The 26,414-nt window shown below is 32.9% G+C and overlaps 3 protein-coding genes across 4 annotated transcripts; all 3 read left to right on the top strand.

Moving 5' to 3' along the window:
* The first annotated feature begins 792 nt into the window (after nt 1–792).
* On the top strand, nt 793–14,532 carry LOC146538466 (uncharacterized). The gene is made up of 3 exons (XM_085186366.1): nt 793–1,378; nt 6,834–14,205; nt 14,448–14,532. The coding sequence occupies exons 1-2, from the start codon at nt 1,350–1,352 to the stop codon at nt 13,903–13,905; spliced, it is 7,101 nt and encodes a 2,366-aa protein (XP_085042492.1). The 5' UTR covers nt 793–1,349; the 3' UTR covers nt 13,906–14,205; nt 14,448–14,532.
* A 1,123-nt stretch (nt 14,533–15,655) lies between these two features.
* Nucleotides 15,656–19,958, top strand: LOC146538465 (uncharacterized). The gene is made up of 8 exons (XM_085186980.1): nt 15,656–15,775; nt 16,496–16,565; nt 17,080–17,210; nt 17,648–17,705; nt 18,269–18,522; nt 18,646–18,881; nt 19,237–19,387; nt 19,841–19,958. Exons 2-8 carry the CDS (start codon nt 16,511–16,513, stop codon nt 19,877–19,879), a joined length of 924 nt encoding a protein of 307 aa, XP_085043106.1. The 5' UTR covers nt 15,656–15,775; nt 16,496–16,510; the 3' UTR covers nt 19,880–19,958.
* A 1,191-nt stretch (nt 19,959–21,149) lies between these two features.
* Nucleotides 21,150–25,738, top strand: Ccs (Copper chaperone for superoxide dismutase). 2 transcript variants are annotated; one of them, XM_085186978.1, is made up of 8 exons: nt 21,156–21,310; nt 22,245–22,311; nt 22,657–22,749; nt 23,017–23,128; nt 23,294–23,469; nt 23,760–23,915; nt 24,124–24,227; nt 24,452–25,738. In XM_085186978.1, exons 2-8 carry the CDS (start codon nt 22,252–22,254, stop codon nt 24,627–24,629), a joined length of 879 nt encoding a protein of 292 aa, XP_085043104.1. In that variant the 5' UTR covers nt 21,156–21,310; nt 22,245–22,251; the 3' UTR covers nt 24,630–25,738. The 2 variants fall into 2 exon arrangements, with proteins under 2 accessions (XP_085043105.1, XP_085043104.1); XM_085186979.1 differs by lacking the exon at nt 22,245–22,311 and having other exon boundaries at nt 21,150–21,310.
* The last annotated feature ends 676 nt before the right edge of the window (nt 25,739–26,414 follow it).

The raw sequence follows: 26,414 nt of genomic DNA, 5'->3' as shown, positions 1-26,414 counted from the left end.
AAGAACGGAGTGTCTTATCACTGAGTTACTAGGTTCCCTCTGCTGACCCTGCTGTGTACGGGATACAGCGTGAATCTATAAAAAACATTTTGTTCATACATATGCATGCAACGCTGCGTTCATGGAGAAAAACATATTTACATATCATCACAACTGTACCAATATTATAAAGATGAAGGGTCTGTTGAAAAAAATCTTCTAACGAGTGTATTGAAGAGTCTATTTATCGAGAAAGGCTAATAGTTATATTACATCAGACACAACTCTCAATTATTTCCATTGAGCATGACAACGGGAGCTGGTCGCTGGCAAAGCAAGTCACTGGTGGAAGCTAGTTTTAAATATAAACATTTCCCCTATTTAGGATCGAACATGCAACCACCGCGTTAACAGCCAAACACTGTCCCGCTACACCTCATTGGCAAGAAACGGAATTACTAGGAACTGATTGATTTATTTATATTCCTATGAGTCACATTACAAACATGTCTTTTATATCAACACTGGCTTTTGCCTGCTGTTTCGCCCACGTCGATACACTTTCACGTGATATAATATAGCTTATAGCTATATATAGAATCTAGTGTTGAGACACTCCGTTCCTCATTTTCCGCAGAATTCTGGAGGCATGTCGAGTGACGGAATTCAACGCCGCGCTTTGCCTCTACAATATAAATTAGTACTTTAGTTCGTAAGAGACATTTATTTTCTCAAACATTTGAACAAATATTGAACTTCATTTCCTCCAGTGGGGACTGAACCCACACTACCATTCCCGCATTTACAATCACAGATTTGTGCCCCTGGGCCACGACTGGCCGCATAGCTTATAGAATTCATGGATAAATGGACTATCCTATATAAAAAGTTTTCAATTAGAAGAATAGTAGGACCTGAGATAAGTGCGTCTTCGACTTTATAATATTAGATTACAGGATTGTTTAGTAGTTTTTGTTTCGATACAATGGAACCCTAATCTGAGTAATGATCTTTGTATAGTGTCAAAATTATAAGGCGTTTTATCATTCATATCAATGCTAATTTTTTTTATAGCTTTTTTTCTCTTTATCGAGTTGTCAGAGAAGAACCTAGTGTCATTACTCAACGCTAAGATACCTCTGCTTACTCAGCTAAATACGGGGTACATCTTGAACCTGCCATATATTGTACATGACAAATCTTTAGAGGTACAATACGAATTACGAATACGAAATAAAAAAAATCTCTTTGTACACATTTTGGCATAGCTGTCACTGTGTGCTGCCTTTTATTGGCAGTGTACAATACATTATAGTAATACATTGAATCGATTTTTGAATCAGTATTGACTTCTTTTTGGTCATTTCAACATGCGCTTCTATCTGCTTTATAAAAATCAGTAAGGATATTTTTTTTTCTTCCTTCTTTCCCTTCGATTTTTCTCCTTTTTTCGGTTTTCTTTAAATAATTACTTAAGAACCGCTTTTCGACACCAAGTGCTATAGAAATTGCTCGGAGATAATAAAAAAGAAAATATAATGTAATGAAAAAAAATATAATGTAAGTTATTTGAGTGTAAACTTGAGTGGTTTACTATTAACCTCCGAAGAGTTGCACTATTCACGTCCAGGCTCCATCATTACACCAACTCGATGATACCATAATACAATTGTATTATCACCTAAGTTACGTATAAATAGCAAGTTTTTTAAGTGATACAAATTGGGCCAAATATAATTTATTATATTTTATTACATAGCTACAAGTGGACCTAATAAAAGCGAGATTTTTTTTTATTTGTCCAAAGAAATCCTTCAGATCCTTGTCAGCAATCATCCCCAGCCAATTAGTTCCAAAGATCCAAAGCCTTCCAGGGTTCGTCGGGGTGTTAAAAACGTTAAATAGTGTGCTTACTACTATATTTTCCTATATAAGTAGTTATAGTTTCTAGACCTTGTATTTGTGTTAAATTTATCTTCTATACTTCATTAATACTCAAATCTCGTTGGCGGCTTACGGACGACTTTTCCATATCTTGTTTTATTAAAATCTTTTCACTCAACACATTTTATAAACGCACCACTACAAAGTGTATACATTTGTTTTGACGATCACACGCGAGTAACCTTTGTAATTGCTTTGTAACTACTAACTTGCATTGTAATTGTATTATAGTCGTGCCGCTGACGTCATACTGTTAGCTAGTTCGGATAGTCGTAGTTCGGTAGATGTGTATGATAAATGTATGGATAATCGAAATATATATACTTATATATATGTATGTATGTGTATATGTATTTATATATGTGTATTGTGTGTATATATATTTTGATAAGGAATAGTATAGGTTTAAATGTGTTTTACTTTCATTGTTCTATTAAACAAGGTACAAAAAAGATATTATATTTATATTGCTTGTAATAATATATCATTGTACTGTACCAAACTTATAAAGTTACGCTTATTGTTGTTTACATTGTGTGTGTTTGTTTACACACAAACAATAATGTGGTTTTTGGTGTTGTTAATATTGTAATTTAGCATCCTCTCTTCCGAACTGCCAGTGAATGTGGGTTTGATTATATTAAAGTTTTTATTTTTGTATAATTATTGGTGTTACTGTAAACAGTAGCCGATATTAATATTTATTATTTATATATTTGATCTATTTTAATTATATATTTTTATCATTTTATATTTGTTCTTATATAATTTTATTATTGTTGTAAGTATATATATACATATATAAAGTTCATAAATTATGTCAGATATTGATGAAGCCTTAAAGGATAATTATTTTACATGTTCCTCGTCTGAAAGTTTTCATAGTGTAACAACTGATGGTAGTGATTTGGGAGTTAGTGATTTTTCTTTGGATTGTAAACTTCAATCAGTATTCAATGTGAGCTCTTGCTTGAATCTGGTGCACATCAATGCTCAAAGCATACCAGCGCACTACACCGACCTTCTTGTGTCGTTTAACAATGTACCCGTCGACTGTATCTTGGTCTCAGAGTCATGGCTTAAACCTTCTCTCCCTTCTTCTCTTTATTCCATTTCAAACTTTAATCTCATCAGAAATGATCGTATTAATAAAAGAGGCGGTGGTATCTGTATTTACCTTAAAACTGATATTTCTTATAAGATCTTACAACATTCTCCCAATGAATACTCAGCCAATTTAGAATATCTCTTTCTTGAAATTAATTGCCGCCATACTAAAGTCCTTCTTGGTGTTGTTTATAGTCCCTCTATGAATATTAATTATTTCCATACTTTTGAAATAGTTCTTGAAAGCCTTGTCTCTTCTTATGAACACACAATCATTATGGGCGACTTGAACACTTGCCTTCTAAAACAAGACTCCAGAGCTAAAAGGTTACAATCTTTAATGTCTTCTTTCAATCTCTCTATTCTTACCCTCTCTGAAACACATTTTCCTCCAAATTCTGATCCCTCTTTGATTGATGTCATTATGGCCTCCAAACCGGAGAACGTACGTGTACATGGTCAACTGACAGCCCCCTTCTCGTACCATGACCTCCTGTTTGTAAGTTACACTTTATCACTACCTAAGCGAAGAGGCAAAGTGTTAATGCGTCGTAACTATAAGCATATTGATCACGACTCGTTTGCTTCAGACGCTAGTTTAATGGATTGGTCTCATTTTTATTCATCTTCTGACATTGACGAAAAAGTTGACATTTTTAACAATAACTTATTATCTTTATTTAACGCTCATGCACCACTTAAACCAGTCCGTTTTAGACGCCCGCCTGCCCCTTGGCTAACTTCGTACATAAAGATAATAATGAAGAAACGCGACAAAGCCAAGAGAAAGTGCAAGTGGCACCCGAGTCCAGAGAATGTTGCTGTCTATAAAAAGCTGCGAAATCGGTGTAACAGGTTGTGTAGAGATGCAAAACGCCGGTATATAACTTCCTGCATTGATAATTTCTCTCCTTCTCAAACTTGGAGATTCTTTGAGTCACTAGGCGTGGGTAAATCTCGTAACATTTCTTATCAGTCCATTGATTTGAATTCTCTAAATAGTTACTTTTCTACTTCCCCCGTGCGTATGGCCAAATCCAATAAAACTTTATGTCTTCGAAAACTGGCTCAGGCCACCCAGCCTAACTGTGATCCTTTTGCCTTCCATGAAGTGACAGTAGAAGAAGTTAGAAAGAGTATCGTATCTATTTCCTCTAAAGCTGTTGGAAGTGATAACTTAAGTCGTGACATGTTGCTGCTAGTGCTACATCTTGTAACTCCTATTATTACTCACATTCTGAACTTCTCATTCGAGTCAAAATCTTTCCCTACTGCCTGGAAAAGTGCACATGTCCTTCCGTTACATAAACAATCTAATCCTATTCATTTTTCACACTTTCGTCCTATTTCTATCCTTCCTGTCCTTTCGAAGCTCCTTGAGAAATCAGCTTTTCAACAGCTTTCTAACTATTTATTCCAAAACAATCTTTTAAATACATTCCAGTCCGGCTTCCGTCCATCACACAGTACATGTTCAGCGTTAATTAAAGTTACTGATGATATTCGTTTCGCGATGGATAATAAAAAATTAACTATACTTATTTTACTCGACTTTAGTAACGCGTTTAACTCTGTGGATTTTGATGTGTTACTTGGTATCCTTTCCACACTTAACATCTCTCCTGCTGCCACTGAATGGTTTCGTTCTTATCTTCGGGGTCGCAAGCAAAGAATCTACACCGGAGAGCTTTGCTCTGACTGGGTTGATTTGGTAACTGGTGTACCTCAAGGCGGCGTACTCTCTCCTCTGCTCTTTTCCATTTTTATAAATGAAATTACCAAAATCCTATCTTGTCAATACCATCTCTACGCTGACGATTTACAGCTATATAGACACGCCACTCTTGAAGACTTAAACACTGCAATTTTGAACATTAACACTGATCTCGCTCATATTAGCGAGTGGGCGACTTTGTTTGGCCTTCTTATTAACCCCTCCAAATCTCAAGCTCTAATAATTGGTAGTAGGCAACTACGTGCTAGAGTAGATTTTAACACCTTACCTTGTATTAAATTAAACGAGACAATAGTACCGTTGTCTGATTCAGCAAGAAATTTGGGTCTCATAATTGATAGCCAGTTGTCGTGGTCTGCGAACATTAATGTAATCAGTAAACGTATACATTATTCTTTGCACTCTCTTAAACGCCTTCAAAATTTTTTACCCATTCGCACTAAAATCATTCTTGCTCAATCTCTTCTTCTGCCACTGCTAGATTACGCTGATGTTTGTTATCCTGATGCTAATGAAGAGGCTCTCGACAAACTTGACCGACTTCAGAATATGTGTATTCGCTTTATCTTCGGATTACGCAAATTTGACCACGTGTCTGATTTCCGTCGACAACTGAATTGGCTTCCTGTGCGTTTACGTCGTAACCTGCACATTCTCACTTTGCTTTTTAACATTTTAAAGTCATCCTCTCCTCCTTACTTAAGGGAGCGTTTTCAACTGACACTTCCAAGTGAAAGACCTGTACGCTCATGTGTAACTCAAAGAAAGCTTGAGTACCCTATATGTAATACCTTTTTCTATGAAAAATCCTTCACAGTTCAAGCAGTGCACTTATGGAACTCACTACCTAACTCTATACTGTCGGGCAATCCATCTCTAAATACTTTTAAAATCAAACTAAAACAACATTTTCTTCATCTTAATTAGAATCTTTAGTAGTCGCTTTGTCTTTTTCTTTATTAATTTTCTTTTTCTGTTTCAACTCTTTTATGTCATTGTATATATTTATATGTTTGTATGTGTGTATGTTTGTAAAAGTATATTTATGTAGGTATAGGAATATTGATTAATATTATGTATATTTGTATGTAGGTTTATTATTATTATTATTATTAACATAACATTAAAATACCGCACCCGAATTATTTCTTATAACATCTCCTACATTCAAGGGTTTCTGGTAGAGATCTCTATTAGAGATAAGTTATCCTTTGTACACTTTTTTACCTGTTGTTTTAAGTTTTCTGTACATTCTATCACGTGTGGTACATAAATAAATGAAAAAAAAAAAAATGAAATACTGTGTGATTAAAAAGTGAAGTGAAGTGTAATAAAAAAATATAAAAAACGTATAGAGTGGTTCTTATCTGCACTCATTGACTAGTGTACCGGTCGCAGCTTCGCTCGTTTAGACTTTACTAGTATAATGCACGTCTTGAAGCACTCTACCTATTAGTGAAAACCGCATTAAAATCGGTGGCTTAGTTTTAAACTTATAACCGTACATCTGTGAATCAGTGCAAAGATCGCCTGGGTACCTAGGGTGTAGACACTCCGTTCGCATTAAAACAACTCAAAACCGTTCTCAACTTCCCGCCGAATGGCCGAGGTATTTCGTGTTGAGTCGCGGAACTCAACGCTGCACTTTGCCTCGTTATCAGAGCGAGGAAATGAGAATATGAAATATTTCATTACTCGGATATTGAGAAGTATTTATTTATTTCATGATATTGACAAGTTCTAATTATCAAATAAATGTTTATACTTGTTTTGGTTCAAGTCATATTTATTTGAATTCCCTTTATTAATACAAAGTATGTAATACAATCTTCTAAAAATTAATTAAAACTTGTTTTTTTTTAAATTAATGGCTATTTTCAATCTCTTTTTTATCTGTACGGACGTTTTTTCTCTTTTTTATGTGTATCGAACCCACAACCGTCACGCTTATAGTCAATCATACGCCGATTCATCGTGGCGCTGTTGTGGCGGCCTCAAAGCTCAATCTCATATAAAAATATTTATATTAAAACATTATTATTGAGATACAATTTGTTTTAATTTTCAGTGGCCTCTATGATCCCGTTCTTGATGATACAGAGTATATATACGTTCCAATAGAACCACAAGAGCTGCAGATAAATAGTGAAGATTGTGAGTTGACTCAGAGGACTGATGCAGTAACTGAAAAACACATAGTCAAAAATGGAACCATTAAAAAACCTCTTAATGTACCAGAATTGGATGAAAAAATTAAATCAAAAGCTAACTTTCACGAAGCTTTGCTCAAAATTAGTGCTGGGGACTTGCCTGAATCAGCAAGGTTTAAGCTTCCCATATCTGATGAATATGATCCTGAAGGAAAAAAGGTTACAAAGTTACAAAAATTGTACGCCAAAAATATCACAGCCATTGATCTAAAAATGATTATAGAAAAAATTAAACAAGATGAAAATAATAAAGTTACAACAAAATGTAAAACAGCATTTACGCATACAGTACCTACTAAATTACAACTTCAAAGTGAAGAAGAAATGACCAAAAATGAATCTCAATATTCACAATTCAAAAATGAAGAAAATTTAGAAACTTTGAAGAAGACTGCGACACGTATTGTTGGAGAAAGTATAGATAGAGCATTATCTCTTGCTAAAGAAATAAAACAAGAAATCGATGTTGAATTAGAAAAAACTCAAAAACTCACAAATAAATCGGAATTCGTAAGGGAGTCATTATACTCAGATTCGAAATCTTTGGACAAATCAACAATCGAGAAAGATGTAAATATTAACAAAGAATATACAATGGATGCCAGTAAAACGGAAACATATACACATAAAGATGAAATTACACTTGAGCAAGAAAAAGAAAAACTTAATGTTGCAGAAGAGATCCAAAAATTTGAATCGTTAAATGCTCCTATGGATTCAAAAGTCAAGTTAGAGGAAAGAAGACTGTTAACAAAACACGATGTAAAAGAAACAATCGAAGAAGGAACTGTCCGACGTAGGTCAGAAATATTTACTAAAGAAATAAATATGTCAAATAATATTATAAAGAAAGCTGATGCTTCATCTAAATCATTATCCAAGTCATTTAATGAACACAAAACGATACCTGAACAAAATTTCGATAAATCTCAAATTCACGAGGATGTCAGAAATATCAAAAGTGATACAAAAGAAACAGAAGAAAGAGCATTTACATTAGGACTGCAGACAGTTCCACATATACGCCGAGCTTTGCTTTCTTCATATAATTCAAACTTGTTATTAAAAACATTTTTTTTACAATTAACTAAAGTTATGGTGGCCTTATCGAAAATTTTAACTTTAGAACAAAAAATTAATACATTACCTCATAGTGAAATACCTTTACAAATAGAGAAAAATATTGAAAATATAAATCATAAAGATGAAAGTAAGACAACGCAGAAAGATAAAGAAGATATAGAAATTTATAATGCAACAAATGTCAATTTTGAAGGACAGATAATTAAAAAGGAAAAATTATCAGGTGCTAAAATTGCACAAATTGAAGGAAATAAGCCCGCAGAGTTGACGGACAAGATGGACATTGTAATTTCAGAGTTACTAGAAAAAACTATTTTGGAAGATCATTCTGATTACGAAATTGTTTTTCCGAGAGATAATCAATCCGGCAGTTTGAGCAAAGCAGAAGAAAATAATAATAAAAATTATAACAATAAAGATGCACAACATGGTAATTTTTTTGACCAGCGAGGTAAGCATTTCGATAGACGAAAATTGTTTGAAATATTAGAAGAGAAAACTAATACAATAGATATTAAAGAAATGATATCTAAGAAATATACAACAGAATACAAATCAATGAAAATAAACAAACAGAATGGAAATATAATGTACTATATTGCTTTGGTAGAAGCAAGACATTTCCCAAATTTCGAAGAAATTAAGCGAACAAAGAATTTATATGAACATGAAATTAAAACTGAAATGAAAAATGATGAAAATTTAGTATATGTTGCCATCGTAGAAGCACATGCTAATATAAATGAAGAAGCTATTTTAAAAGAGCAAATGAGGCGGCAATTTGAAAACGAAATGTTAATAAATAAGCAGAGTGTTGAATTAAAAGACAGCAAAGACATAGAAGTAATTGAGATAGGCACGCAAAAATTGTCTTTGGCAAATGCTGCTGTCATAGAACCAGTAAAAGTTTCGTTAACTGTAATTCCATTGGAAAACAAACTAGTTAAATTTGCAAGAAGTGCAACAGACATGGAACAAATATCAAAGAAAATTGCTGTACAAAATATAGTACATGCTATTGAACCTTTACTACGACATGAGAGTCAAAAGATGTACAATAAACAGGCTCTATCTTTAATAGAAAAACCAACCAAAGCAATTGCTGAGACTATGGATATAAAAGTTGAAGAATCACAAACCTTCTTCAAAGCCGAAGTCAGCGTAAAACAAAGATCCTTCGTATCCATAGAAAAACCAGAATCAGTTGTAGAAATAACTGAAATAATTACCGAAGAAGATGAAAATATACCTGTTAAAAGTTCAAATCCAACCGTGTTGGAACCTCGCCCTGCTATAGAAATAGCTGGTAAATCTGTTGCAGAGGTATCAGAAATTCAAACAGATGAAGCAAATATAGAAATATTTCCAGTACCAACAATAATAAATAAAAGACCGATCATTGTATTGGAAAAACCAATATTATCGGTAGCAGAAACAATTACAGCAACTGCAGAATATAAAAGTGATGATATTATAGTACCTAACGTAATTAGTAAACAAGCTAAAATAAACGTAAAAGCAAAAATCGCGGCTGAAGTTTCAGAAGTATGTGTTACTGAAAAGGAGTATGATGCTTTGAAGATTGAAAAACCTTTCCAAATACAATCAGAAATTTTACATGAAAATACCGAAATTACATCAGAAAGGCTTCTGCCCGTTGCTGAAACTTTAATTGTATCGCCAGAGGAACCCAAAGATGACAGCCTTACTATTCCACTGATAGTTTTCAGGCAAGCTGAACCAGTCATAGAAATGCCACCTTTAAAGGCACCTGAAAGTATAATTATAGCCACTGAAGGTCCCAAAGAAAATATTTTTACATTACCAGAACCTGAAAAACAACTATCAAATATTGACGTAAAACAACTTAAATCACTTATTTCACAAATTGTTTTTCCGCAGGAATCTTGTAAAAATATAGAAATATCCGAAAAGTCTACAAAACTGGCTCAAATTTTGATGGAGAAATGCTCTCTAGTAGTTGCCTTAACTCTCGCTATATTTCTAGGTGGACCAATGGAAGGCAAATTTGAAATTCCAAGTATAGTTGCAAGTCATGCAAAGATTTTAATTGAAATGCCTAAATTAACGGTTGCTGAAATTATAACTAAGTTTTTAGAAGAACCTAAAGTAAAAGATCTAAAGAACCCAGCAATCACACTCGAACAAAGTCGTGTTATAATAAAGGAATTTATGTCATTAATAAAAACTGTGGCGATACCTATAGATCAGTGTAAAGATTTAGGCTTACAAAAAGTAGAATATGAAATGGCACAAGTTTCTATGGAAACTCAATTTTTGAGTGTAGCTGTGACCTTAGCTGTATTACTTGCAGGGCCTAAAGATGATATTATTCATATCAAGCCCTTTATTACTAACCAGGTAAATGTTTTAATGGAAATGCCTAACTACACACTCGCCAAAATCTTAATGAATTCTTTTCTGGGCTTGAGAGAGCGAACTTTTGAAACTCCAGAAACTATACAGGAGCAATGCAACATTATAATTGAAAAATGTTTACCTCTTATTGCATCATTAGAAGTTCCTTTAGATAGTTATACAGTACCTGTAGATCAGTACAATGAAATAGAAATACTAAAGATGATTAAGGTGGCTTCACTTGTAACATTAGAAAATACGTTTATGCCGGTTGCTCTGGTACTGACTATGTTAATATGGGGACCAAGTTGTGAAAGTTTTGAAATTCTGAAAACAGTTACCACTCATGCTAACATTGTTTATACGCAATTAGAAGCAATATTAACGAGTTATACATATGCACAAGAAAGTAAAGAGCAAGATATTGAAATTTCAGCGGCTGTGAAGAAATTACCACAAGTAACCATTGAGAAGTGTCTTGTTGCTCCTGAAATTTTAACCATTGAAGCTGAAGGCCCTAAAGATGACATTGTCAAAATAACAAAACTTAAGTGTGATAAAAGCTCAACTTCTTTAATTAATTTTAAAGCTATTGAAGTAATAAGTATATTATTAGGTGAATGCGTAAATGAAAATCTAAAAGTTCTACCAATAGTTACAAAAAAATCGCGATTATCAATAGAAGATGTAAATTTACATATTGCTACCGTTCTCACTGTATATTTAGAAGAGCCAAGGGATGAGCTTTTTAACGTTGATAGAAAAGTAAAACATGAAGCGCGAGTTAATATAGAAGAATTAAAAGCTGCCGAAGTCAAATTTATGCCCATTGAAGAGCCTACACCAGAAGAACTAATTATATCAGAATTTCAAAAAAAGCAAATACAAACTTCACTTCAGTCTTCGTCTTTAATGGTAGCTCAAACTTCGGCAATATCATCTATTGATTCCGTAGACTATGGTGTTAATATTTTAAAAACTGCTAAAGAAAAGGCTTCAATAAATGTCGAGACATTAAAATCTGCTGAGGCTATTATAATACTACCAGAAGAACCAAAAGAACAAATTTTACTGAAAACACAAAGAGAAAAAAAAACTATTTTATGTACAGTTGCGGACACAAATTTATTAGCCGCAGAAAGTTCCATTGTACAGATCGAGGAAAGTGAAAATATAGGTTTAGATATAAAAACAGATAAAAATCTGCATGCCCATGTAAAAATTGAAGAACAGAAAGCACTTGAAACAAGGTCTATCAATATAGTAGAGCCGAAAAGTGAAGTTTTTGTGGTACCGTTGTCTGAAAATAAGCATATCAAGACCGTGATCGAAAAGCCTTTAAAAACAGTTGCTCAAGTCACAACAATCAATACAAATGAACCTGAAACCCAAGAGTTGAGTTCAAGTAAAAATATGAATTTACAAGCTCGTGTTTCTGTTGAAGAACTTAAAGCGCATGAAACTATAGTTACCAATATAGAAGAGCCGAAAAGTGAAGTTTTTCAATCATCGTTATCGGAAAACAGGCACATAAGGGCTCTTATTGAAAAGCCCATAAAATCAACAGCTCAGGTCACAGTAATTAATACAGGTGAATTCGAAAGCCAAATTAATACTATTCAAGCAGTACATGCTTATAAACATGCAAAATTAGAAGTCGAATCTGCGGCTTCCGTTGCTCAACATAATATTATTACAGCAAATGAAAAAACCCATGACTTAAGTCATGAGCATAGCTCAATAAGAAAGAATGCTAAGAGTTCAATAGTTGAGTCATCTATGAAAGCAATAGCTAAAATTGACGAAAAGGATACGGAAGTTAATGTACTAATAGAGAAACCAAAAAGTAGACAAGCGAACATTGAAGATATTGAAATTGAGGCCAATTTTAAGATTCCAACTCCTCTTGATGATTCTATTAATGAAGTCTCTGTTGAGTACAACATCAAAGCACCACAAGAAGAAAACGTATATGCAGAATATGGATTTGGTGAAAGAAAGATTAACGTAGACATTGTCTCAGAAATATATGAATCTGTAAGACTAATGAAAAAACAAGCATTCCAAAAACAGAGTATGGAGGCAAGCCTGTCGCTTGCAAGAGAACTTCAAACCAAAATAGAAATGGCTGAAATTGAGACTTTACAAGAAGAATTTATCAAAAGTGGAAGTATTAGTAATTCTTCTTCAATGGCGTCATCACCACTATCTCCTATACTAGAAGAATATTTCTTTAATGTCAGAGGACCATCATTAAAGTCTCGTTATCGACATTTCCAAGATGTATTCGAAGAAGCTTCATTAAAGTTGAAGGCTAAAATTCAAAAATCTACTATACGAAATCTGGACGCCAGCTTAACATTAATTTTGCAAGACCTAGCAATGGCACATTTAGAATCAGAAACAAATGATGTAGAAGTAATTGAAATAGATGATTATGAAGATATAAGAAATTTACACTTTTCCACGGCTATAATGGCTAGATCTCGAGAGGAATCTGCAGCATCTTTTCTATCTTCTGAAGTTCAATCGCTAAAAGCAATGCAATCCTCTGTCTCACGGAACTTATACGGATATGCGATGTCCGTTGAGGATTCAGATTTGAAAGGATTTATTGAAGCTAATTCAAGTGAAGGTAGTCTTGTATCTCAGGAATCTTCAGCCATCCTATATTCAGCTAAAAAAAATATGGGGAGAAAAGCTTCTAAGTCTGTTAAGTTCGCAGATACACCAGAGTGTGCGGAATTGCAGTATTCTTCCGACAAACTGCATACATCAGAAATATCTGAAATGGAAGGTAATATGCATATAAGCTGTGAGTCCGATATTCCGAGAAGTGGAGAATTTAAGGTACAACCTGCAAAATATAAAAGAAAATCTAAAGATATAAAATCTTTAAATATTCATTCATTGTCTGTCGATAGTAAGGCTTTAGAAAGCTGTCTAGTCGAAAGTAAAAATATGGGATCCAGTTTTTTAGAAACAACATCAATTGAAGAAGATCCAATAAAAATTAGTTCAGCAAAAAATAGCGGAGCAACGGAACTAACCGGGGCCAGCTTGGAAATACAATTACATGAAGGATTTGATTCCAGTTCTGCACGATCTACTGACTCTCACAACAAATTATCTTTAAAAACTAACACAAAAGGAAAAGAAGGAATCGACTTAAAATCACCTTCGCCACCAACTCTTCCTCCTACTCCTTTGACTGACGAATACATGTTTAGGCTGCAAACCAAAATGCCTGAACCTTCAGAATTTATACCGAGAGACTGTTCTTTTAGTCCAGAAAATGTAGAGGAAGATATTATTTTGAAAGGTGGGCTCATTCCTCGCATCAGGACTAGAATAGATAGAATCTTGTATAGTCCACCTTACATAACTCCTCCCACTTCTCCTGATAAGACTGTTCCAGTATATTCCAAAGGAGGGGAGAAAAGTAGAATATTTAAATTTCTCAGTTGATAAACCTGTTTTTATTTACAAATCTATATTGTAGATAAATATGAAATAAATAGACTTTAATTTCTATTTTTAGATGATTTTGTATTTAATCTTTTTTAATTTAGACAAATCGAGAAAAAAAATAAGCAATAGATTAGAACTGAAAAATATATAAATGTAAAGCATTTAAAAGGATACTTGTAGAAGACTAAATTAAGAAGAAATAATATTTTAAATAAAATGGAATAGAACAATAACTAATTCAACTAGAAGAAAACTACTTAAATTTAGAATTAGAAAAATCATGTGCTATAATGTCAGGTAAGAACAGATAATTTATAAAATTTTAAGCCGTATCTTCCAATATGTTTACATTTTGACAATACTCAAATACTTTTCATTTGCCTTTTCTGGTAAGACAAGGCGCGGCGTATTGGTTGGCGGAGTTTCGCCAATCAACACGCAATGTCTCAAATTCGAGCGGCACACGAAGTAAAGAATGCTATGCTTTCCGAGAGCACTGCACCCCGAGTGGATTTAAATATATATTTTTTTCTTTTCAGATACATGAAAAAACAGGGAATTAAAAAAAAGTCATACAAACATAAAAATATAAAAAAAAAAAAATTAATATATATTATTCTGCAATTTTGTTTTATTTTATATCTATACTAGCGGCCCACTCGCGGCTTCGCCCGCTTACCACTTATACTGATTAATACATTCAATCATGAACACATGGCTGTATGATATGATGTTATCGGCGGTGGCGGGCGGTGAAATAGTAGCTACTATACTATTCAAAGCTACTATTCGGGCAGTTGCAGCAGTAGTGACAAAATGTGACTTTAAACGCGACTGGCTGTGGATTCGATCCCCAATCGAGAAATTAAACATTTATTACAATTTATATTTTCATTTCTTCGCTCTGATGTTGAGGCAAAGCGCGGCGTTAAGTTTCGAAACTCAACACATATAATGCCTACAGTATTCGGCGGAAAGAGGGGAAGAAAGTGTCTTAATACTAGGTCACCTCTGCCTTCCCTGGTGTGTGCGGGATACAGCGTGAAGATGTAATTCTGACTGCAGATAGTAGATTACATCGACACTATTAATATAGCTTGATATAGCCTTCCTAAATTAATAGACTATAGAATGGATAGATTTTATTCTAGACTAGCGGCCCGCCCGCGGCTTCGCCCGCTTGGACTACATGATTATTCATTTAATAAACTGAATTGACTGACAGTCAAATGTGTTGATGTCAATGAATAATTTAATTTACTCGTTCAGAAACATTCTATATAACATACACAACATACCCAAATCGAATCGTATAATCCAATATCGAAATCGAATCCAAAATAATTAATCGAATAAATGAATCGAATATCGAATCGAAAATATTATATATCAGAAAGTAGTTCAAACAAGTAATTCAAAAATATAAATTAGACTTCAATGACGTGGCCCCTTTAGGAATGATCTCATAATTGTCTCGTTAATTACTGAGCCATTAAAGATGGCTGTTCGCCAAGTAATACTGCATTTAAATCATAAAATAAAAATAATCATAAATCCATACTTAAATAAAAAATAATCAATATGACGTTTAGTACCCGAGAAATTTATAAACAAATATATTATAAACTTAGGTAGACCTTGCTAAAGGGGGGATACAGCGTGAGGCTGCATGGAAAATTGATAATCTCCTTTATTTGAAATCGGTTAAAAATAGAAGTATCAATACCACAAAGGCGCTTAAATCTATATTTAGATAATTAAAGACAAACTTTTGGCTACGTATTGAATAGTTACAAAATTTTTTGGCAAACAAAGGTCGAGATTTTTTCAGTATAAATAAAGTTGTTGTTTGAACAAGTTGTGTTATGTAAGTGTTTTTTTGTTTTTTATTTCCTCGCCCCAATCGTGTGACTGTAAATGCGACGGTAGAGGGTTCGATTCCTTTTCTAGTCGTCACTCAATACACAAAAGCTCCAGATTCCGAGGAGAATGAGAAACAGAAGTATCTTAATAGGTCAAAGGTTACCTCTGCCTCCATTGATATATGCGGGATGCAGCGTAAAGCTAAAAAAAGAAAAAGATATATTAAATTTCGGTTTTTAATTGTTCATATATTTCGAACCAATAGTTTCTGAGGTTAACGCGCTTAAACAAACAAACTCTTTGGCTTTATAATATTAGTTAAGAAGTATACATTATTTTTAATTCTCCTTTCAAGTAGACGAAGCGCGGCGTTGAGTTACGTTGACGTTATGTTACGAGTGAAGCGTGTTTTATTGTTATAAATTTCTATTGCATATCAAAGGCCACCCAGGTCTTTACTTTATAATTAAATTGACCGGGTAAATGCCTTTAGGTAGTCTAATTATAAATATTACAACCCTTTGATGCAGTTATTTAACTGAATATGCGACGTCTGTATGTTTTATTACACTAAGGAGAATACATTATTTTCAATTCTCCGCTCTATTTGTGTAATAAAGTTTCGACATCGGGCGGAGAGCAGTGTCTTAACATTACCAATATACCGTAAAGCTGAAATTATTAGCATTTGAATTTTTTATTAATAAAAACAATACTTTTTCAGACATTATAGAAGAAAATGGATTCAAGAAACTTCACTGAGCAGATCTTGAAAACATTAGATAATATGATAGGTGAGTTAAAATAAATAATAGTTAAAGTTAAAAGAGAAGGTTATGAAAATTGAGGCCGTTGTAGAGCAGCGGCACACCGTTTGAATGTGAATGCGATAGTTGTAGATTCGATTACCACTTGAGATAATGAAAATAATTCATCAGCGCATTGACAATGTCACAAAAATTGAGAGAAAAGTTTAGAACGGAATATCTTAACACTACGGGTACGGTCTGTTCTGTTTGCCTACCCTGCTATTTGAGGACACAGTAAAAATAAAAAAATAAAAACAAAAGTTCATTCTCCCGAAACGGAATCGAACTTACAACCAGCATATAGTGCCACACTGCTGCAAAACGGTCTCTGTAAAATATATTTCTTAAATTATGCTATGTATGTCCACACACATAATAGTATAATATGCAAGACATGCTTTTGAATTACAAAAAAATCTTAGCAAAAAAATAAATATAGTAAAGATACTAAATATTTTTATTTTTTTGCTAAGATTAGAGAGATAATAAATATATTTAGATCCCCATGCCAGTATTGAGCGGAGAGTAGCACAGATGAGAGACCAACTGGCAGCTTTATCTGAACTTCCACGCCTCATCCAAGAGAGGGTAGACACTGTGTCACGACAGATTGAACAGATGACTCATATGGTAAGTGTTAAATAATCGTAAATCATAAATAAATCACCTTCACGCTGTATCCCGCACACAGGAGTGTAGGCAGAGGGAACCTAGTGTTAAGTAAGATACTCCGTTCCCCACTTACCATCGAATTCTAGAGGCATTACGTGCTTAGTGGCGTAACTTAACGCAGCGCTTCGTTTCGTTACCAGACCGAGGAAATGAAAATGTTAAATATTTCGTTCTTCCGAGGGAGATTCGAACCTACAGCCATCGCGTTATTTAACTTTGGTTTTGGTTCTCAGCAAAAAAGACGTAATAGACGGTAGTAAAGCGAATGTAAGACTTTATAAGACATTATGAAGTAAGACATTAGTTTCTATATTCGGACTCTATGTTCCTTCTATCTTCTCTGCTATATACGGGATATAGCGAGAAGCTGAAATAATTACCAAGACTTTTTTCAGGATTCGTTCAAAGACGTGCGTCAAGAACGCTATATTGAAATAAGTAAGCCAATGAGAGGTAGGTTAAACAAATTCATATTTATTTATATTTTATGTAAATTTAAGATTTTCTTTTGATTGATAAAGTGATGATAATTTGAGAAAATTCGAAATTCTATTGAATTTAAATGGAATCTAACAGCACTTAGCATTACCTACTATTATTATATTTAAGAGTAAGGGTTCGATCCCCACTCGAGGAAAAGAAATGTTATTTTCATTTTTTCGCCCTGGTGTCGAGGAAAAGCGCAGCGTTGGGTTCCGCCACTCAACACGCAATGCCTCCAGAATTCGGCTGAAAGTGGAGAACGGAGCGTCTTAACACGAGGTTCCCTCTGCTGTGTGCGGGATATAGCGTGAAGCTGATTTTTTTTGTTTATAATTTTCATTATAATACTACACTTTGTGGATTGTGGCATACGGGATTACGGATTGCGGGTTCGATTCCTTTAAAATAACTCGAAAATTGTGCGGTATATGTGGAGTTGTGTTGTGTCTTAACTACTTCATGTTGAAACATATGCCTACACAGATAGCTTTATGTATACATCGTAAAGCTAAAAAATACATTTATAATTTCAGAAATAATACACCCCATTGAGAAAATTCCAGAAGAACCATCCGAAATGATAGAGATAACAGAATTAGAGTCCCCAGAAAGAGAAGAAAAGTTCATACATATTGAGAAACCAGTAGAAGTAAAATGTAGGACGCCCGAAAGAGCAGTCGAAATAAAAGTAACTAAACCAAGCCTGACTGAAGATGAATTGGCCATTGTCAAAAAGGAGGAAGTAAAGAAGATGCTGGAAGAAAAAATTAAGATGGAGAAGGAGAAGGTATGGCTCAATGGAAGGTATTCCTACAGGAAGGGGGAAAAAATGATGCGCGTATAACTAAAAATTAACATTAATAAGAATTTTTCAAATCAAATTATAATTTACTTCATGTTATAATTTCAGGAGATAATTCACAAAGTCAATGTAGAGCAAGGACCAAAACCTATGTTAATGGAAGCTCAAAGAGCTAGAAGTCAGTCTCCTCGTCCTCAACCAGTTTTTGGACCAGCTCCAAAAGAAAGACCACTCATGCTGTCTGGAGGAAGAAAATGGAGACGTACTCATGAAGAATATGATGAAGAGCAGATCCAAGAGACCTTAACTGCTCAAGCGGAAGTTATAAAGGGGAAAGCAATTGGGTATACGAGTATACATATGTTTTATACTTAGAGATTTTACAAAATGCTTAATATTATTATAATGTGTGGAAATATAAATATTTTTTTCCCCGAGTAATCCCCGAGTAATGACTGTGTCATCAGTTTACTGTCAGACGATCACAGATACGAAATAATTGTTATAACTCGGGAAAAGCCCAGAGTTCCTGTAAATGCGTTGGTTGTGATTTCGATTATCATTCAAGGGAAACATCATATTTAAATTATTTTCTTTTCCCTGTGTTATTGCCTGTTGAGTGACACTGTGTGGAGAACAGAATTTCTTGACACTCTTTACCTAAGTAATAATTATTAAAAAAAAACTTTTCTCTTCTAGGGTTAACTTCATGAAGTACGAGAAGCCACCACCTGCTCTTGACCATTTACAGAACTCTGAAGTATACAAAATTATACACAACATGGATGAATCTCCAATGAAGAAAGTAGCTAAATTGAAGCCTATTGTCGCTGAAGCTGACTATAGAGAGGTAAAGTCTAACATTGAGGCATAGTTAGAAGTTTTTATTTTTCAGATTTATGATATACTAACTCTTTTAATTTTTTTGCCGTTTCGCTATTGACAGAGTAGTTGTGGTCATCCTTTTTAATAGCCGGGTAACAGGCTGAGTATATACCTAGCCGAGGGTGGCATATTTTGTGGGGTGGGGGTGGTTTATGAAAATGTGAATTTCTTTTTTTGATACCTTAGAATAATTAAGAATATTCCTTAGAGTAATTAAGTCTTACAGGCAAAAGTATTAGACACGTTTTAGTGATAATAATTCCATTCTATTAAATTCATAAAAGTTTGAAATTTTTCATCAATGTTGTATGAAGTTATCACGTAAAGTTTAAATCGTTCGTAAACCGCCTTTACAGACAACCAGTTTACTAGTTTTTTTTATTATAATCAATTCACTTAAATTTTTATTTATTTCCAGAGAGTTCGATCTATGTCGCCTTGCCTAAATGGACGATGAAGTGAGTTATTATGTTTTAATGTTAATTCATTCTTTGTTTTAATTTATTAAACACATTTTTTGTATATAATTGAAAATGTATATGAATAAATTATTAATACTAAATGTAGTTTTATTTATCCACATATAAATTGTAGATCTCGCTCTATATTCTTACTTTTTAAAATTAGTTCCTTCTTAAATGCCTTTAAATAGCAATTACCTCAGATTTTAATGTGATAATAGATTTTTAAAAAAATTGTCAAAAATATCATCTGTTCAAAAAAAATCATATCTTAGAAGCTATCTGTAGAGCATTTTTTTTGTATTTTATTTCGAGCGCCTCGTAGTATGGCCATTATGGCGCAGTTGCACAAGCGCGTGACTGTGCGTTCGTTTCCCAATGAATTGTTACTTCTTAATATTTTCATTTATTCGCTCTCTTAACAAGAAAAAGCGCGGAGTTGTGTTCCACCATTTAGAAAACTCGGCGGAAAGTCCCAACACATGATTCCCTCTGCTTACTCAACTATATGCGGGATATAGCGTAAAGCTTAGAAAAAAAAACTAAAAACTGGTCTGTAAAGGCGGTTTGCGAACGATATTTTTATGTGTTAGATACTCGTCATAGATTTCATAAAATGTCAAATCGAGGAACCTGTAATAAGATTTTTATCTTTATTTATAATACGTACTAAAGAACCATGAATTCAACATCACTAAATATAAATAAAAACAAACAGAATATATGTATAGTTAGGAGACTTCTGTGCTACAAATGTCAACTGTCAAATATAGTACTGCAATATGTCAATGTCACTGTCAATAACAAAAAGCCCGCTCTTTTCATTTGTTATTAAGTTACTAATTTTAGCGGGAAGACATATTTGGCCCTCATATACTTGAGGTTACACGTGTTGTAGTCGATGTGATTTGTTACTAGGTTGTTAATAGATAATAATTAGCAAGTTATAAAGTAATTTAAATGTTTTAATTAATAAATATTGTGAATTGGTTAAAAGAGCTGCTATAATTAACACCGAGTAAATACCTATATGTGTTTTCGAATGTTGTTGGTGTTTTATATAAGTTTCTAGTTATATAAACTTCAGTTTATAGTTATTCTGATTTTTAATAAATAAGATTGTATTTGTAACATTAGTGTTGTTTAGTTTTCTTTTGATATTTCACTTCTGAAACCTAATTGTATATAATCTATGAAAAAGTTGAAATATTATCAATACATTGCCATATAACTGTCAAGTGTCAATACATTGGCATTTGACAGTTTCATTACTGATTGATTACCGGCTTGACGCCTGTGAGTCGTTAGTTAGTCGTGTTTTTCTAGAAAATACTTAATAAAATAAAAAGTTGTATTATTTACTATAATATTAATATAATAATATGAAGAAATATTAATAAGTAAACTTAATAATGATAACTTCGAAGGTAATTATTATTAAACTTTTTTTATGTATATTTTGAAGTGCCCTTCGCCCTTAGCTAGTGATTATGCATAAAATTAATATAACTTGATTATAATCCTTATCTGGCGATAAAATCTAAAGTCTTAATTTATATAATTTAATAAGTATTAGTTATAGGAAAAAATGTTTTTAGAATTATAAAATATTTTTTTAGATTAACAAAATTCCTAAACCTTTTTTTTCATTGATTAAAAGATTATTCATGTTAAATTAAAATCTTTAAAAGACAGATTCGGTTAATAGTTAAATTTTATTCTAATGAGCAAATTTTCAACAGTGTATAGCTACAATATATGTTTTATTTTACTTAACATGTTGCTATGAGTTCTGCCACTCAATCTGTAATATCTAAAGTGCAGACAAAAAATGGAATTTCTTGACATAAGCTTCTCTATCTAATTTGCTACATACAGGATACAGAATGAAAGAAAAAAATGTATTTACCTTTAAAATAACAGCATTGCAACTATTATAAATCACTTTTTAATATTTAGATAAGATTAAATAATCCCTTTTGAATAATTACAAGATATAATGAGATATATTGAGATCAATAGATTATATATTATTATTTAATTTATATGTATGGTCTTTTTTTATTTCTTAGTTTCTACCATTTCTGCCGCAATTTGATTATTTAAAACATGCTTGTGAAGGTCTTGTGTCTTAACACTACTTTGTTTCCCACACAGCACTTCATTTTCAAGACATTGCATGCTGGGTACTGGACAGCTATGATAAAAATTTAAATAATTTATTTAAGAGTGGAAATCAAACCCACAACCACCTTACAGTCTGCCACTGTAGTCGAAGAACAGTAGTTTGAAAATATAAATAATATCAGTTTTTTTTATTTTTCATGTATTATTTTGAAATCATTGAAAATAAAATTCAAGTGATGACATGATGTATCTATATAGAAAGTTTATATCAAGCTTCTATGAAACTAGTCCCATTTCTAAGGTCTCTTTTAATTTTTAATATTTATGTGTGGAATTTATATGCATGAAGTAACACTTTTATTATGCTGCTATAACTTTTTTCTTGAGATAAACATTACAATTGTATACACTATTTTAGCATTTGAAGTGCTATGTATGAATTATATTTTTAAATGCATAAAAACTACAATAAGTCTTAAATAACCCCAATTTTTACTCTTATCTTAAAATTTATTCTATATTTTATTTTATTTTATACTAGTCATTTTCTGCAACTTTCTTTCTGTTAATTTTTAATATTCTCATTATGCCATGCCACCTACATTCATTTTTACTTATTTTTATTCATATTTTATTAATATTTCAGCTTGAAGTGTTAGTTGACTTTGGACCTGATCCTGATGAACAAATTATAGATAAAACACTAAAACAATTAAAAGCACAAGATGGTGTGACACAGGTAACAGATGCATTTGATTTTTTTTGAATACTATTCTTTGCCTATGGTTTCGCCTGCGTGGTCAAATGAAAATAAATACTCATTATGTCGTGATAAACGACACATTCTAAGCAAACCACCATTCCAAACTTGTTGTTTCTAAGATTAGCTTTACAAATCAGCATCCTAATATTAGTATGTATACATATAATACATAAAGTTTTTTGTGAATATAAAGTTTACTTGTATATGAAATAAGCGAGTTCTTATCTATGTTTTTTTTATTAGGCAATTTTCAAAGATGGTGCCCTAATGGTAGAAACAACTTTGCCAAGTACAATAATATTAGATCTAGTCGCAAAAACGTCAGGACATAGAGCAGTGTTACAAGGTTTTGGAGGTAAGATACTTTTTAGTTTTTCTTCCATTGTGGACTAAATAATATTATAAACATTATTATTGTCGTATTTATATGTTAAATACCTTGAAAATTTACATATATTTGTAATAATATCAACATTACTATTATAAAAAGCAACTCACACACAATTTTATATTCTTTCAGACACACAATCAGCAGTCGCGATGGTTTCAAGCCAAGCATGTTGTAAAACTAAAGTGTTAGGGGTCATCAGATTCCAACAGGTTCCTGAAGGGCCTCTGATAGCTGATGGTAGTGTCGATGGGTTGAAAAAGGGCCCCCATGGCCTACACGTCCATGATGCAGGGGACCTGAGTATGGTAAGCATAGAAAATTGTAAAGGGGCCTTTTTAATTTGAATTTATTTAGTTTTTTTTTATCTCACATATAGTAGAAAAAGTAAAGAGAACCTCACTAAGTTCTTAACACTTTAAGATACTATGTTCCTCTCCTTAACCCAATTTTTTAGACATTACCTGTTGCATGAAAGAACTCAATGCCATGCTTTGTATTGATAATTCATTCCCCAAATAGGAATCGAACTCATGATCAGCCTCAGAAAAATAAATACTCTAGATGTTTCTAAAATACTTTCAAAAATTATTTCCAGGGATATAAATCAATAGGTGGACATTTTAATCCGTTCAATTCCCCTCATGGGGGCCCTTCAGACCCCCCGGAGAAACGACACGCAGGCGACTTGGGGAATATATTGGCAGATGACAACGGACGTGCTACTTTTAGAATAATTGACAGTGTATTGAAGGTGAGTTCATAAATTGAATGAATTTTGTATTTATTCATTAAATTTAGTTAAGTTTATCTCTTAAAAAACTGTTTATCGCTTTTAACCATATAGCAAGGTAGGCAGAGGCAATCTAATTTACACTCGGTGCCCTACTTTCTGCCCATTTCTCAAAACATTACATGTTGAATAGCGAAACTCAACTCAATTCTTTTTCCACAAATTTCAGATTGACGATATAATAGGTAGATCTGTAGCTGTAACTGAGAAAGCTGATGACTATGGTCGGGGATCGAGCCCCGAGTCCAAAGTCAATGGGGATTCCGGTGAACCGTAAGTATATTTACGTAATATATAGTAGTACGGGGATAAGAAAAAGTAAATGTTGTAGAACACATTAGGGTGCGCTTAGGGTTTTTTTTGCAACTTTAAAAACTTTTTTGAAAAAATAGAAAAATAGGGGAGCCTTTTAGGTTTTTTCCTTAAAATACTTTTATGGGCCTAAATTTAAACTAACAATAATTTTAAATGCTTAGAATAGTATTTTGTCTTTACAGTGTTGCCTGTGGCATAATAGCTAGATCGTCGGGTGTATTTCAAAATCCTAAACGTATTTGCGCCTGCGATGGAGTAGTTGTATGGGATGAAAGAGATAGGCCACTAGCGGGTCAAGGAAGACAGTGTTGCCAGGACAAACACGGGAAAGGGGAAGGGAAAATGTCTTGTAAAGTATAAGTAGGGCTATGTTTAGAATTTTTTTGGTAAAAAATGTGGGTTTTGAGTTTTTCATAAATTTTGTAGGGGCCTTCTGTTTTTTTTGTTGTTGTAATGTTAAATTAATGTGTAGATTTGATTGCTTAATAACACTACTAAAAGGTTTTGTAAAACTTTCTCAGTTCGTTTTAAACAATTTTTCGAAAGTTTAATATCTTTTTGTTATTTTTTATAGCTTTAGATTTAGTATCGCCATAACTGTTAAAATGTTTCAAGCTTAAATTTGTTATTTTAAAAAATAAATTTGAGATTTTTTTCTGAAAATTATGGTAGCTCATTATGATTTTTATTTATGTCTTTTTACTCTTTGTACCGAGTGATGATGGTACAGTGTAGCATAATATTATTTAGCTTTAATTTTTTTACGAATTAAGTTTTAAACTGGAATTTTAAGAGAAAATTATGTAATCATAACCAAAACAGTGGCGGAGTGACGGAAGGGGTAGGGGGGAGGTGGATTAACATGCCCCGGGCGCCGCTCATAAAGGGGTGCCAAGTAGTCTGCAAAACTATTTAAACGTACATATGAAATTATCTCGCCTGGGGGGCGCTGTAAAAATATTTTGCCCCGGGCGCGAGTTAAGTTAAAAATATATGTAAATTTATGCCAATAATAAAAGTTATTTTTTCAAACAAAATAAATAATAAAATTATAAAATAAAACGCCATTTGTTAAGAATGACGCTATGTGTGCGTTATTCTTAACAAATGGCTAACCTAAGCGACATCGTACACGCCTCATGAAATCGAATTGTAGGTTTTTTCGGTCAATTTGAACGTTGAATAGGTAATTACGTAAAATAGAACCTAGATATATCCCTTTCTCGTTCTGGTATGTTTTATGTATACAAAGCCTAGGTTTTGTAGCCCAAGCAACAACTTGCGTCACACGTAATACAGTATGGATAAAAATCTATGTTACTTTTAAACTGTTAAGGAATCTTGATTTTTTTTATGTAGATATGGGTTTGAAATATTTTACCCTATATGCTACTCCCGTAAAAGGAGCGCAGTTGCGGAAGCAACCTAAAGCGGGTCTAGTTCTGAAATAAATCATTTTTTGTTACAAATTGAAGTTTCATTTCAATTTCATTCTTTTTTAGTTTCACATTTTCATTCCGTAATAGCAGTTTAGGCGGAGAGATTTACTATCAACACACTCAGATCTCTCCGCTTTTCGCACGAATTCGAGACATCGAAATTATATGCAAAATAAGAAGTTACTTTCTTTATTTGTTGAACGTGGAGGCGTGTTATAATTTATAAAATGATTAATATTGTATTAACCTATGACACACAAACGTCTTTTTTTCATTGTATGTTGTGTTGCGAAACTTAACGTCACTGTGTCTTGGTAAACAAGGAAATGGATATACAGGGTGGAATTGTCAGCACCACTTTAAATGAAACCACAGTTTTAACTACTCTATTACTTAAAAGTCTAATATAATTCGGAAAAAAAATAATTCCCAAAAATGAAAAAGTTATTTTATCAAACAAAATAAATAATAAAATGATCGTTTTAAAATAAAACGCCATTTGTAAAGTATAACATAGGCACGCACACACTTACCTGTCAAATCGGAAACGTCGCACACGTACGTGTGCGTCACACGAAATACAGGTATGGATAAAAATCGTGAAATGAAAAAAAAATCCTACGTCCGAACTGTTGAGGTACCTTGATTAATTTCTTAGTTGTGGGTTTGAAATATATTACCCTATATGCAGTTTCAATAAAAGAAG

The sequence above is a fragment of the Heliconius melpomene genome, chromosome 6 (assembly GCF_056956725.1).
Source record: "Heliconius melpomene rosina isolate 202511_hmr_F chromosome 6, ASM5695672v1, whole genome shotgun sequence".
In the NCBI taxonomy this organism is placed as follows: domain Eukaryota; kingdom Metazoa; phylum Arthropoda; class Insecta; order Lepidoptera; family Nymphalidae; genus Heliconius; species Heliconius melpomene.
Note: the sequence above shows the minus strand (reverse complement) of the source record. Positions and strands in the feature narration are given on the sequence as shown.